We start from the raw sequence: 15,119 nt of genomic DNA, 5'->3' as shown, positions 1-15,119 counted from the left end.
GGCTCTTTGCAAACACTTCTGTACCGGGCTGACCTGTACATTGTGTCAAGCCCAGCCCAAGCCTTTTCTTTGAGCCTTTGTGCTAGATGGTTAAACCTATGCATTATTCGAGACCCCAAGAAGGCTCCTACTTGAAGCTGCTCCTTTGCATTTCTTGTTTTTAGCCTGAGTAATGTTAATCTAGGCGATACCTGCTAGTTGTATAGGCCTGTACTTCACTTCAGGAATGGGAGGTTCGCCCTTGTGCTGCCTTTCATGCACAAATGAGTACCAGGCCTCCCTGATTCTGTGCATCTCCTTTGGGAAGAAGTTCAAATCTCGCCAAGGCCCTTCTTACAGATCAGGCCTGTATATATTCAGATTCGGAACTTTCCCTTGCTATAGCGCCACCCTAGTGGAGTGATTTGTGCAATTTTCAGGCTACAAGAAAGTTCTTTGAAAGTACCTCTCTGTAAGAGGTGCTGGTGTGTCTCCAACCAGTGCGGCATTTAGACCTCTCCCTGCACGATGGACTTATGCATTACTTCAGGCTTCTGGCAGGTTCTTCCTTGCAGACGTCTCCTTGCTCCTTTCCTATCCCCAAGAACACTGCTGCCCGCAGTGTTGGTCTCTGCTTGTGCTCCCCTGAATGCTGATGCTGCTTGTTCTTGGGCTGCCTGTGTGACACACACAGGTCACCGCACCTGCATCTCTTGATGGGTGTCTGCTTTCTGCTCTGCAGTGCTGGCTTCTCGTACTCCGCCTGTTTTCTGGGCATTGACTTTTTCTTCTCTGACACCCTTGAATGTAGATTTGAGTATTCCTAAAGTGTGTTTCATTAACCCATTTGTGCCCTTAAGAATCAGGAAATAATAATGACATTCCATTGTTCTTTATCTCACATCCATGCATTGTGCGTCCTACCCTTTCCCAAAGCCCATCAATGTATGATACCCACAATTGATGCAGAGAAAGCTCTTGTGTGGAGTATGAGAAGCCAGCACTGCATTGATTACTCTAGGAGCCTGCAATGATCAAGAAATGAGGTATGCATTATTTGTGATTTTAATTGTGATAGAAGTGCTGCTACGCAGAACCCTGTCCATTGCCCTTGAATTCACTGTTTGGTCTGATAATTAAAAAAGCATATGACTTAGAACTATTGATAGATGACTGGACTGTGCTACACAACATTTTTTGTGCTGTTTATTATTTTTCCTGGTCCCTTCTCCAAGAGTTCCTCTGCCTGTAGACTGATACAGCCCCATTGCTGCTATTGTCTTTTTTTGCCCCTTACAATATCCCCTTATCCTTCTCACACTGAAAGTTATGCTCTTTCTTTGCCTTTATTTCTCTCTTCTCCTAGTCTTCGTTTTTACACTTGTCAAACCAAAGTCTCCTCCACTCCTTAACCCCCTTCCAAAGCATACCTTCACCTTCCTTTTCTATAAAGATTTTGTATACCTTTTGGTGCTCTGGTTCATTCTACCCTGAGGTGCACTCTGTACAACCTGTTTCTCTTCAACCTTTTCTGATGTGCTGAGCCTCTCTTCATGAAGGATGTCCTGTCATAAGACGTGCTCTGTTACAATCTTCTCAGTCGTGCTCTTTTGGTCCTAATCCCTATCCATCCTTTTCTTCTAGTTCCCCTTCATGACACTACATCTGTGTGCAAGCCCTGTCCCCTATTAGCTTTGCTCCCTCACCACCAGTGACCAACCCTTAGTAGCCTCTTCTGTGTCTTTTTGCTTGCTTTTTTCTTAGTCTGAAGAGTTTCTTCCCTTTTAGCTCACTGGCTCACGCAAAGCCTGGCAGTTAGCTACATTTTGTACCTTCCGTTTCATGTGTTTTGCTGCCTGTTGTAGGTGAACGGTACGATTCTGAACCGAAGTCCAAATGGGATGAGGAATGGGACAAGAGTAAGACTGGCTTCCCCTTCAGCGACAAACTGGGAGAGATTGGTGACAAAATTGGAAGCACCATCGATGACACAATTAACAAGTTTAGGAGGAAAGATCGAGAGGACTCACCAGAGAGAGGCAGGTGCGTGAATAGCATTGTCCGAATACAAGTATGCTGCATTACAAAACAAAGTAAGTCCTGGTTCTGTACACCCACATGCACACAAATATATTCACTCACACATACACTCTCATGTTGCCTCTCCCTTATATCCGCATTTCTCAGAGAGAGCTGCCACCATCTTTTGGTCGACCAGGACTACTGCTGTGCTTTAGACTTAATGTTAAATCTTGTGCTTAGCTAGTGTTGCACATGCTTATGAATACACCAGTTCATCTGGACTCTGCTTGGTGCAAGTTCATTAAGATGCTCTTCTCTTGAGCTCTTGAGATTAGACATGTTAGCCCTTTATGATAGAACTCAAACTTGGAAGCGCAGCTGCTAGTTTCTTCCCTGCTTAAGCCACTCCCTTTTCCTACCGCTGATGCCAGTCCCTTCTATCCTCTTTTTGCAATCTTCCCCTGGAATCAGCGCCCAGTGTGCTGTGGTATGTCTGAAGTGTTTTTGAATACCTTACCAGTCACTCTTTTATTTTTTTTATTTTTTTTTATGGTGTATGGCACCGTTTACCAGACATCTTTGACATCTCTGTATGGTCTTTCTGGTGCGGTCTCCTTCTTCCAGTCCTCCCAAGTTGTACTGGAAAGGGTTACATAAACAAAAGGAATCCTACTGGGGGTGTTAGGGAAGTGTTCGCCACAGTGGTATGGGAGCACCTAGTGTTTTATAAAATACCCCTCACACACCAAAAGGCCCCTTGGTGTCATGCTTCATCATAGGGGTCTTCGCACCCCTCTACCGGGATGCGGCGTGCTGCGACCTACGACTACGCGGGAGCACTTATAGTTAAGGCTATGTGTGGTGCATGTGATAAGGGATATTTTATGTGAGTGGTGGGATATAGTAAAGGATTAAAAAGATACCCGGCTCGTGGGTATGTTGGAATTTTTTTTATTCATAACCCCGGGCTGGTACTAGTAAAAGAAGTGAAGTGCGAGGTTGGACCTGTCTTGTTAATGGACAGTACCTCCTGTGTGCGTCAACATGTTTCGGAGACAGAGCTCCTTCTTCAGGACGGGGGCACAACTTCCCCACCTTACTCCCGTTTCACTAGTTTTGTCACAAAATTGTATTCATGTTAATAACAAAAAGTGAAAGAATAAAAGTGAAGGCTATAATGTGCCTACAGCGCTTTTGCTCAAGTTCAATGCAATTTGCATGACTTGTCAGGTATTGCTTGCTTGCTTCATGAGCATTCAAAAACGTCTGGGGGCTGATTGCTATTGTGCAATGAACTCTGGATGAGTTGTCCTCCGTCTTGCCCCACACGGTGCTCCCAGGCCTCTTCAGGGCATCTCCCTGATGGTAGACGTCCTGGTGGGGTATTTCAACGCCTGTGCAGGTTAACGCAGTTGGAGTCTCCTAGCGCATGACAAATAGCCACACCTGGAGGTGACATAGCTAATCTTTCAGCAATGTGGAGAACCTGTGCAGTGTTCATTCTTTTACATGTTGGACTTCCCTAGAAGGCTCTCTCTCTGAGACGCATCCTGCCTTGAGTACATCTGGGGACTCGTGTAGGACTACCTGCTGCTGCTACCTCTGCCCTGACCTCTGAAGAAGATGAGGAACGATCAGGCCCAAGTCGTTCTAGTAGCTTCAGAGTGTGCCAGGAGGATGTGGTACTCAAAAATTCTGGGCATGAGCATATACCCTCTGAACAGACAACCTCTTTATGATGATCTTGTGTCACAGCGTCAAGCCAGGGTACTGCACCCGCGCCTGCACAATCTACACCTTAATGACCTTAATGCATGGAGATTGTGTAGCAGCAGCTGACTACTTTCGATCTCCCTCCCAAAGTAGTGGATGTCATTCTGGCAGACAGGTGTCCTTCTACAAAATCTGTTTACGCCGGATGCTGGGTCAAGTTTGAAGCTTGGCGTAGCACCCGCAATACACACCTGCTGCAAGCTAAACTGGCGAATGTGTTGCAGTTTATTTTAGATTTGGCCCAGCAAGGACTTGCAGTGGGCACTGTTATGTCACCTGCTAGCCCTCTCTGCATTTTTGTATTTACCAGAGCAACTATCCTAGTTTAAATCACCCGTTGCTATGCGTTTTATCAAAGCTTTGGTCCACACATTTCCTTTTAAACCTTTCGTGAAGTCATGGTAGGGCCTTAATTTGATCCTTAATTTTCTTATGTGTTAACCCTTTTGAACCATTGCATAGCTGTTCACTATGCCTTTTGACTCTGATTATATCTTTATCATCGTAATCACATCTGCTTGTCATGTGAGTGAGATGCCAGATCTGTCAGTCCTGCCATCCTACACATTATTTTTGGACATACTCATGTTGAGGAAGAAAGTTGTCTTTCTACCAAAATTTGGGACTCTTTTTCATGTCACGGTCCATCATGCTCCCGAAATACTTTGCCCAATCTCAGCCCTCAAAAGAGGACAAGAGACTCTCAATTTGGATCCCAGAGGAGCACTTCGCTTAAATATCGATCAGTCTAAAGACAATCAGGTGGACGATCAGCCCTTTGTAGGGTTCCCTGGGGCAAAGTCTGGCAAAGCAGTGCAGAAATGACTTTAAGGTGGATGGGTCCTCTGCACTAGAATTTGCTAAGCAATGGCCAAGAAGCAGCCCCCGGAAGGGTTGAAGGCCCGTTCCACCAGGGCGAAGGCTGTTACAGACTTGCCCTGGATATTTGTGAAGCTGGTACGTGAGTCACAATGTGTTACTGCCTCGACAGTCATATCGGATAGGAAGAGCATTTTGGACTTCCAGTCCTGCAGGACTTGTTGGTCTGAAACATTCCACCGACCCACCTCTGGGAAAGTGGGGAGGTTTTGGGGTGGGGTTGTACTGATTTTGTATCTGCGGTCAGATGTATCCTTCAGAAGAACAAGCTACTTATCTTTGGTAACGCTCTTTCTGGTGGGTACTATTTCTAATCACAGATTCCTCAATGCCCTTCCACCTCTATGTTCTGTTGAATGGACTGTTTTCCATCTTAAAGTCTCAAATTGGAGATCTGTTCGCTAACTCAAACAGTTGTTTAATAGGGTCTGCGTCTGATGACCTGAAAGAAAATGAAGTCGGGTCACTGAGGTAGCCCCAGCTGTTACTTCCAGGGCAGAGAAGAGTCGAGATTTATGTATTTTTAGAGTTTTATATAGCGCAAACTAGACACGAAGATATCAGGTACCGGAGCGCTTTGCATGAGCACCAGTTTCGTTACACACGGACAAATTCATATTTTTGTTAGGCACAGGGAGATTAAGTAATTTGCTCAGAATCGCAAAATGTTGAGCGTGGTTGCCGAGACTCAAACCTGGTTCTCCAACTTCGAGGTCATCCTTAAGGCTACATCCTCCCCCCACGGGGGGCACAATGCCACCTATTTTCATGGAGGGGCTGTGCTGAAAAATCTTCCAGATTCAGTCTGATGCTTGACGGTATTCTAAAGGTGAGAAATCTGCAGTTTGAGTATCCACCAGAAAAAGTGTTTTTGACGTAATTGACTTGTTCACTTTGTAGGAACTACTTTGCACACACGCATATGGCTAAGAGATGGGCACCTTACCTACTTTTTTGTTTATTTTTTTAAATCTTCATTATATTTGCTGGATATAAAACTTAACCATGCCTGAACTACTTTGACATGATATTCTGGTATGCACTACAGAGTATTAGACACTGGTCTTCCCTTCCCCTACTTCAGCTCCTCATGAAGCACACCAACCACCCCAAATTTAACAAGCATTGGCAAAGCCAATAGGGTTCTCCTCTGCAAAAACTTTTGATTTTGTTAATGTGCTTTTAAGACATGTTGCACAGCGGCACTACCTGGTGTACAGCATGGTTTAAAGTTTAAAAAAAAATATTTTTTTTAGAGCTACGATGCAGACAGCGTTGGCTCGTCACAGTGCTTTTTCTTTTTTGTTTTTAATACAACTGTAATGCCACAAGACAATAGTTGAGTAAACAATGGGGTGAAGGATAGGAAAGGTCAAATTCACTCTACTGGCATGTCTATTAATCTTCTATTCATAACTTTCTTTGAGTGACAGTATTCCAACAAGCACTTGTTTAGGGAGTTTTGTAAAAAAAAAAATTAAAAATGCATTGGAGAGCGTGGCAAAAAACATGGCATCTATTTGCCATTCAGCTCTGCCTAGAATGCATGTGCCACAACAGTAAATACACATTAAAAACCTAAAGAAGACACACACATTGCGAAGTCTAGTGTTTTTGTGTGCAAGCGCCCATCTATTGGTGTGTCGCAGTGTGTGTTTTTGCCTGTGTTTTGCGTGTGCTTCTGTGTGTGTTTGTGTTTCTGGTTGTGCTTGTCTGTGTATGTATTTTTCTGTGTGTGATCCTGTGTATGCGCATGATTTTGATTCTTCTTTGAACAGCGCCATTAGCCGGTGTGTATCTGGATAGCCACTAATTGGCTGCTGGTTTGTGTTTGGAGAGAACAACTTTTTTGGAAGCGGTGTCGCAGCACTTTTTAACAATTTATTTTTTAAATAAGACCGAAAACTGTGCACACAGCTGTTAAAATTTGTGCTAGTAGAGAACAGGGATGTCGGAAGCAGCCCGTAGTGCCTTTCGATGATTCCTTTTTTGAAATAAGACTAAAATATTGAAGTCACACTGTGCCTTTTTCCAACATTTTATACTTAAATATGTGCTTTTAGTCCTGCTTGGTCATCTATTCAGCAGGCAGGAATCAGTGAATGGTAAGTACAGGTAAGCCCTTTTAAGATTTCTTTTTTTAAATCACGGGATTTCACAAGCACATTGCAGGCGCTGTGCAGGTGAACCCTAAAATGCAGTAGAGTACAATCCATAGTTACCCAGCTTCATTCATTGAAACAGACTCAACCCTCTACGGCCCAGCATCGCATGACTTTTTTTTTTTTTTTTTAAATCCGCATCACACTTTGTCTTCAAGATCCCTTGGCTCATTACCATGCTTCTAGGAGACCTTATTTCAAATGAGGATTCCTCAGGGACTTTAAAACTGGCATCCGTTATCACTGCAGATAGCTTCTTGCCTTTTCTCTTCCAGGGGATCTTCATCAATAGTTATAAGCATATGAATATTCCCGCCCATGGGCAGGGACCCCGGAAACAATATATACACATGTATGTGAAAAACATATATGAAGCACTATATATTGCCAGCTCACAGGCTGCATTACAGAAACACTTAGAGTAAAAAGCTGAAAAGCTAATCTCATTGAAACACATAGGAAAAAAACTGGCACTGTGCCTTCAAGGCAGCCATGACCCCTAGCTTCCCATCATGCCTCAGGAGTGACAGTTTGGTCAGTTCTTTTCGGCTCCTTCTGTCAGGACCTTGGTTACTTCAGCTCTCTTTTTTCTGATTTCTGATAGAAAATATCAGCTTTTTTTTGTGAAAACCAAATTACTTTGACATCTTTTGACTTTTAAAAGTAAGTTCCTGCTTTTTCTGAGACAGTTCAGCATATTTCGTCTCTCAGAAATGCCGTCTCTTTGACTCTTGCCCTTCCTGTGGCAAGAAGGCCAGATCAGACTCACGTTCAGTCTGTATCCTTTGCCTTCCTGAGGATCATGATCCTAAAACTTGCCAGCATTGTCAGTCCCTCTCTAGGCGTACTCTGAACAGACAGAGAGAAGATTCGCCTTTATGGGCTGGCTGAGAAGGGAAGAGCTCCTTCTAGAGGCAGGTCTCCGGTGAAGGAGAGAATGGAGAGAGCCAGCTCTTCATCTAGGCGTAAGGTACCAGTCTGCTCTCCTTCAGAGTCTGGATCAGTGCTGAAAATACCTGCACCGGCAGCCAAAACGTCGACAAGAAGACCATCGACGGCGGGATCGCTGTCAAAAGAAAACAGGTCGTCAAAGACGTTGACAAGAAGACCATTGACGTCGGGCTCGCTGTCGAGAGAACACCGGTCGTCAAAGAAGACTTCAGGTACGTTGCATTCTCCGCCATCGTCAACCAGGCGACGATCGACGTCGCGGAGTCCTTCTCCGTTGGTCTGGGCTCGCACAATGTCGAGAGTTGGGTCCCCGTCACCGCTGTTAGTAAGGCGGTCGACGTCGAGACCTGCTCCGGTGTCGCCCGTGAGTGGCAATCGGCGTCAAAGCGGGCGTCTCCGTTGCCGTCAACCAGGCGGCGGTCAACGTCGAGACATGCCTCGTCTTCACCAGATGCACGACATTTCACATTCAGAAGAACACCTCCGTTGTCGTCGACCACACGGCGTTCAATGTCGAGGCCAGAATCTCCAACGTCGGCGAAGAAAGATTCGTTGTCGGACCTCAAAGTGAGATATTCAAGACTGCGTTCGATGTCGAGACGGCGGTCTCCGTCGACCTCAAGGAAGAGCATGACATCAAGAAGGAGTTCTCTGTCGATTCACACGCCTTTGTGTTCTCCTAGACCATGGGTACTAACAAACTTTCTCTCGGGGGCCAAATTTACAGTTTGGTTTGTGTCCGAGGGCTGCACCGGTGGGGGCGGGGTCAGTGGGGGAGGGGGCGGGGCTAGAGCAACAAAAAAAAACTGTGACCATGAGGTTGAACACAGGTCCCTGCAGCAGACTCCTTCGTCCACTGAGCTACGAGACCAGGCATACACAACTCTGTCTCTGTCTCTCTCTCTCTCTCTCCCCCCCTCTCTCTGTCTCCCTCCCTCTATCTCTCTCTCTCTCTGCCTCCCTCCCTCCATCCCTCTATCTCCCTCTCTCCCTCTGTCTCACTCACTCTGACTGTCTTACTCCCTCTCACTCCCTCTCTCTCCCCATCTCTCCCTCATTCTGACTGTCTCACTCTCTCTCCCTCCCTCTCCTTCCCTCTCCTTCCCTCTCCCTCCCTCCCCTCTCCTTTCCTCTCCTTCCTCCATCACCTTCACTTCCCATAATCGCCTCACCCCTTCCCTCACTCCCTTCCCTCACTTTCCCTCACTCCCTTCCCTCACTTTCCCTCACTCCCTTCCCTCACTCCCTTCCCTTCCCTAACTCCCCTTCCCTTCCCTCACTCCCCTTCCCTCACTCCCCTTCCCTCACTCCCCTTCCCTCACTCCCCTTCCCTCACTCCCCTTCCCTCACTTCCTTCCCTCACTCACTCCCCCTCACTCACTCCCCTTCCCTCACTCCCCTTCCCTCACTCCCTTCCCTCACTCCCTTCCCTCACTCCCTTCCCTCACTCCCTTCCCTCACTCCCTTCCCTCACTCCCTTCCCTCACTCCCTTCCCTCACTCCCTTCCCTCACTCCCTTCCCTCACTCCCTTCCCTCACTCCCTTCCCTCACTCCCTTCCCTCACTCCCTTCCCTCACTCCCTTCCCTCACTCCCTTCCCTCACTCCCTTCCCTCACTCCCTTCCCTCACTCCCCTTCCCTCACTCCCTCCCTTCACTCTCCTTCCCCCTATTCCCCCTCTCACTCCCCCTACTCCCCCTCTCCCTCCCTCACTCCCCTTCCCTCAGTCCCCTTCCTCACTCTCTCCCTCCCCTCTCTCCCTCACTCCCCTTCCCTCACTCCCTCACTCCTCTTCTCCATCTCCAGAGGCGCAAAGGTCTCCTAAGCCAACCTCTCCACGAAGACTGAGGTCACCTTCAGTTAATCTGTCGCCAAGATGGCTTCTTCCCCTCAGCCACTAGCAGACAGATTCTTCTGGCCAGGCTCGACGGCCTATGGACTATTCCAGTCCGCTACACAGATCACCGTTGGAACAACTGGTACAGGAAGTGGACAGATCACCTGTTGCTCGCACCAGGGATCGCCAAGGCAAATCTTCGGCGCACAGACCACATGCTCATTGGAAAAGAACAAGAACACTGCCTTGGTCTTCCTCTTCAACTCACTCCTCAAAAATGGACGATTCTCTTATCCTTACGGATAGCCCTCCGTCTAGAGTGTCTCCTGTCGACGACATCAATACGTTTCACGATGTGCTCACTACAGGAGCGCAGAAGCTGCACATAGATATGCCAGCACCTCAAGCTTCTACCTCCATTATCTTTGAGACTCTCTATCACTGGTTCCTGGCATCCTACAACCAGTAATGCACGGTTCGAGGCATGTGGGCTGCTGAATTCATATCTATGCATAGATCGTCACCTAGTGTTGGGTCCGGATGATTGCACATTGTTGTCCTGGAAGAGTCTTCGAAGTATCACGAGATAAGTGGCTCCTCCCTTGGACTACAGTGCGCATGGGCATCCCCTCCATGCTCAGATTGTTTTTTCCGCCATTGGGTTCGGATGTACTTCTTAACTCTCGTTCGGAATCTGTTATAGTTACTCTTTCTTCAAGGCCAAAAGGCCTTAGGGGCGTCGGTATTGTCTTTTCGCTCGGTGCTCTCAGCTCTCCGTACTTTATCTCGACTTCGGAAGACTTCTGGTCTTCGACCCCACAGGCCCGTCGCAGATTGAAGATGGAACGGAGCCCGTTCAAGCGATGCCCTGTCTGTACCTCCAAATATCCACACATCGACGTGCACCCGGTGTGCAACAAGTGCCTCTCGCCGGACCACGACGAGGCCAGTTGTATGGCCTGCTCCAAGTTCAGGTCGAAGAAGACTCTCCGCCTTCGACGCGCTGCCCGACAATCGGCACGTGAATCAGCGCCGGAACCCGAGAACATCTTCGGGGTGACGACAGCGCGGAGGTGCAGGGAGACGACCCGGACCTTTCAGACCCCGCGTCGGAACATGACTCCAACTACTATGTGGACGACGAGCAGATCGACGTCCAAGATGAAGACTTCATCGAGGTAGGCGACGACGCACTACCCCTCGGGGCCGTCGGCGACGACTCCAGCGAGGAACAAGGCCCAACCGCAGTAGCGGGCCTCATACAGACTCTTCCACGGCTCAGGTCGAGGCATCGCCGGAAGGCCTTAGCCAAGATCTACGACCCCGTTCTATAGTCCCGCTTCAAGGCCAGACTAAGGACAGTTCAAACGAGCCATTGGTCCGCGGACCGCCATTAGTGGAGAAAACGAAACTGAAGCCCAGTGGGCCGAAATCGAAACCGAAACTGTCGGAGACAGCCATCGGATCGATGACTTCGGGGCCGTCCAAGTCAATGAAAGTGCTCCACCCCTCAGAGTCGAGAGGGGGTGTCGACCCCAAGGTCGGAGCGGCGCAGCCTGCGTCTGCCGTTAAACACGTCACGCTCACGTCGGAGGCCACGTCGAAGCCCACGTCCAAAGATGGCGACCATAAGAAGGCGCTCCAGGCCAAGACGGCCGTCGAGCCGAAGGCACAAAAGCCGCACCTGCTCAAATCCTTCGAGTCGAAGACACCAACTGCCTCGAAGGGACACGCCTCCAGCACCAGCGCCGGCGTCCCCGCTCCGATGCCACGCCTAGAGTCGACGAAGTCGCACAAGCAAGGGGACCACTCGGAGTCGGTCGGATCCAAGGCAAGGTCCTCAACGATCATTGGTCAGTCGCCAATGTCCGATCAAATTCGGCCTACCACCAACTGCAAGGCCTAAAGGTGTGCCCCTTCCTTCGGCTGCTGCCTCTTCCACGTTGGCGCCCGCAGCCGCGACTGAACTCCCTCGGACCGATGTTGTTCACTTTCAGCCTCCAAGCTACGACGACCAGTCGAAGTTCTTCATCGACTCTGATTCAGGCAGGCTCACCGTCTACAAGCGGAAGATAAGGCCTGAAACGCCTATGGAGGCAAAATTCCTCTCAAGAAGAAGAGGGACTCCGCCACCTCCCCTGTTCTCTTTGAGCCTATAGCCTCTTATAGGCAGGGGTATCCCTATTCACCCACTGCAGCCCTTGAAGACGTCGATCAGGGTGACAATGAGGAACAATTCAACTACCCTGTGGACCAGGATCAGGATGAGTCCCAGCCATGGGCTGACACTGTTTACCCTGATGACCCTCACACCACCCCTGACACTCAGTCATATGCGGTCAAGACTTCCCCTGCTGAGGACACTGCTGCGTTTAACGCACTTATTGAGCGGGCGGCGCATAACCACAACGTTGATATGCACGCTGACCCGGTGGAGGAGGACTTCCTTTTTGATACATTCTCCACATCTGAACGTTCAGTCAAAACTCTGCCTATGCTCAAATGTGTGCTCAAGCATGCCAGTGACATTTTTAAGGAGCCCACCAAGGCACGGGTGGTCAACCCAAGGATTGAGCGCAAGTATCGGCCTGCGCCCGTGGACCCCACGTACATTAAGGGCCAACTCCCACTGGACGCCTTAGTGGTGGCTAATGCTCGCAAGAGAGCAAACTCCCAGACAACGGGTGATGCTCCTCCTCCGGACAAGGAATCAAAAATATTTGAAGCCTCTGGAAAACGTGTGGCTGCTCAAGCGGCCAATGTTTGGAGGATCTCCAATACACAAGCCCTGCTGGCACGATACGACAGGGCACATTATGACACTTTAGAACAACTCCTCCAACTCCAACACCTTCCAGACACATATAAGGAGGGAGCAGAAATGCTTATACAAGAGGGAAAGTTCATCTCCAACGCATCCATTAAGTGCGCGTTGGATGCGGCCGACACAGCAGCTAGGGCTAATAATGTAGGAAGGTAGATCCCTGACTATGGTTGCCCCCAACTTTTTGCCTGGTGTTTTGCTGGTTTTCTGACTTAGTTGACCTGGGGCCCTGCTATTCAGGACCCCAGGCCTACTGCTCTCTCTGTAAAATGGATTCCATGTACCTTAGGTACATATCTAATTGGATACTGAGTCACCTTATCAGTCCCTGTACAGAGTACCTTAGGTGCCCAGGGCATAGGTGTACCCAGGGCCTACCAGGGGCTGCAGCATGTATTATGCCACCCCTGGCTGGCCATCCAAATCTGACACAACTGGCTGCACGACAGCTGGGGCAAGGTGGTGTAATCACCCTTTGCTGTAGATATAGTATTCCTATATCTAAACCTAAATGGACACACAGATCTCCTATCAGTCACTCCTATGGCAGGCCTTGACAATCCTGAAGGCAGAGTGCTTGGAATCGTGTGAGATAGTGCTCTGGCATGAGCTGAGCCTGTCTGCGGCTTTCGGGATCCATCCCTTAGCCGTTTCCATGATATTGCATACCATATACTCTTAAGTGCATTATAATCCTCGCGGTTATGTGCCAACTCTGGTATCGCTTTATCAAAACATGTCGAGTAAGGTGTCATACGAATTGGAATACTAACCCCTCGCCAATTCTGGCGACGGGGTTAGCATTCCACCCTTCTAGAGGGACACGACATGTATGTAACCTGTAACCCCGGTTAAGTCAGACAGAGCCTTAGCTCCACAAAATGGATGCTGCCACCGAGACACAAGTCTGCCCTCCTGCTGCTGGGAGTCCTCCCAGCCCAGGAGGCAAGGACAAAGGGTTTCCAGCCAGGGGCGGTGCCAGCACCGTCCCAGAAAGGATTTTGTGTATTCTAGGTAGGCAGGGCTTTATGGGAAGGTGACTGCAAGTGGCACCCCGGTGCTCACTGTGCATAGGCTGGCTGGAACCAGTTCCAGGGGCACTCCAGCCCCTGATCTGAGGAAAGCCCGCCAAAGGAGAGGGGTGTAACCCCCCCCCTCCTAGTCCCACCCATAGGGCAGGACTTAGTCGCGTGCCAGCCCCTTTTTGCAGGATAAAGGTAGGAACTGGCCCCCTTCCAGATTAGATCATCTTTGAATCCTGAAACTACTTTCCACGAAAGGAACTCAAGACTTCTTCCCAAGATTCTCCCTTGTGACTAAGGAGTAGTCACCCTGCAGCAGCAGGCACCAACCAAGCATCGCGGTTTGTTGCCAGTCTCTCCTTCGGATCAAGACTGCTCCAGCACGACGAGAACCGGCTTCCCTGGCACCTCTGACCTCAACCTACATCATCAGCCCAGCTGTGATCCGTGGGTGCGACGAGACCTCGAGGGACCGGCCATCTTCAGGACTGCACGACGCTTGTCCAGCACGACTCCCGAGTGACCCTCGACTGAGTGCTTTGGGGTAAGAGAAGCCCCGACCCTGAGCAGCTCCAGCACCGAAGTTCAGCCCCCCTGCATCCACGAGATCTGCGTGGGGCCCTTCTGCTCTTTGCTGCCAACCGCGTTGTCCAGGTCGCTTGCCCGTTGGCTAGTGGCCCTCTCACGACGCTCCACGACGACAAACACTGCTGGTCTGGTTGCTCCAGGCTAGCCCTTGCTACCCTCCAAAAGAGGAGCACCCTGGACCCTCCTGGTCCACTCAAGACGCCATTTTAGGTCCACCGCGTGGGCCTTGCATTTGCCAAGACTTGTTGCCCAATCCTGGGTCCAGCGACGTCGACAGCAAGAACCTTCGTGGGACAGCTCGCACCTCCATCCTGGTCGCCGACAACGCCTCCTGGTCCGAGAGACTGCAGAGCCCAGCAGCGCCCACTCACCTGGCTGAGGTGACTTCGTCCGGTGCCATCCTGGTGGCCACCTAAATCACTGGCTAGTGATTCAGAACTTGGTCCCCTCTGCTTACAGGTTTCTTCTTCCCTGATCCAGGCTTGGATCACCACGAACTCCTTCACTGGCCGCCTGCCAGCAACTTCTTTCTTCAGGCTCCTGGATCTTCAACGAGGGTTTCCGACGCAACTTGAACCCTATGCAACCGCAGCCCCTGGGCTAGGTAAACTGAGTACTCCGGTGCTCCAGCATAGTCCAACACCCTAAGTGTTCGGATCCACCCTTGTTTTCGACCCACCTAGTCGGGTTCGCCCGAGAACAGTAACTTTGCAACTGCTAGCCTCCAAAGACTTTTTCCCGCCTTACGCGTGAGAGTTCCCACTCTGCACACGACGTCCACAGGCCTCCTGCATCTAATCCCAGTGTTTAGAATTGTAGGCCTAGCGATTCCTGAGTCTAGAAAAGTATTACTTACCTGCTAGCAAGTTCGCATTCCACTTACTGTGTATATGGTTTTTCGTGCCCCTAGGGCATTTGTGTAAATTGTGCGACTTAAAGTATTTTCGTAAGAGTTTTGTTGTGTGCTTAGCTCCCTGACTCATAAAGAGTTCAGGGTAGACTTGTTATAAATAAATATCTGTTTATTTTCATAACAACTTGTGTGGTGTCCTTTCACTTGGTGTTCAAGGGGTAATGTGATG

General features: G+C 49.4%; 1 protein-coding gene across 1 annotated transcript in view; it reads left to right on the top strand.

Moving 5' to 3' along the window:
• Positions 1 to 15,119, top strand: part of CLINT1 (clathrin interactor 1) — a 630,396-nt gene that overhangs the window by 261,518 nt on the left and 353,759 nt on the right. The window contains exon 6 of the mRNA XM_078653723.1: positions 1,845 to 2,022. Coding sequence (XP_078509849.1) covers positions 1,845 to 2,022 — 178 coding nt within the window. The remainder of the gene's footprint in view (positions 1 to 1,844; positions 2,023 to 15,119) is intronic.

This window comes from Lissotriton helveticus, chromosome 7, assembly GCF_964261635.1.
Source record: "Lissotriton helveticus chromosome 7, aLisHel1.1, whole genome shotgun sequence".
NCBI lineage: Eukaryota > Metazoa > Chordata > Amphibia > Caudata > Salamandridae > Lissotriton > Lissotriton helveticus.
The sequence above is the reverse complement of the archived record's forward strand: the minus strand, read 5'-3'. Positions and strand labels throughout refer to the sequence as shown.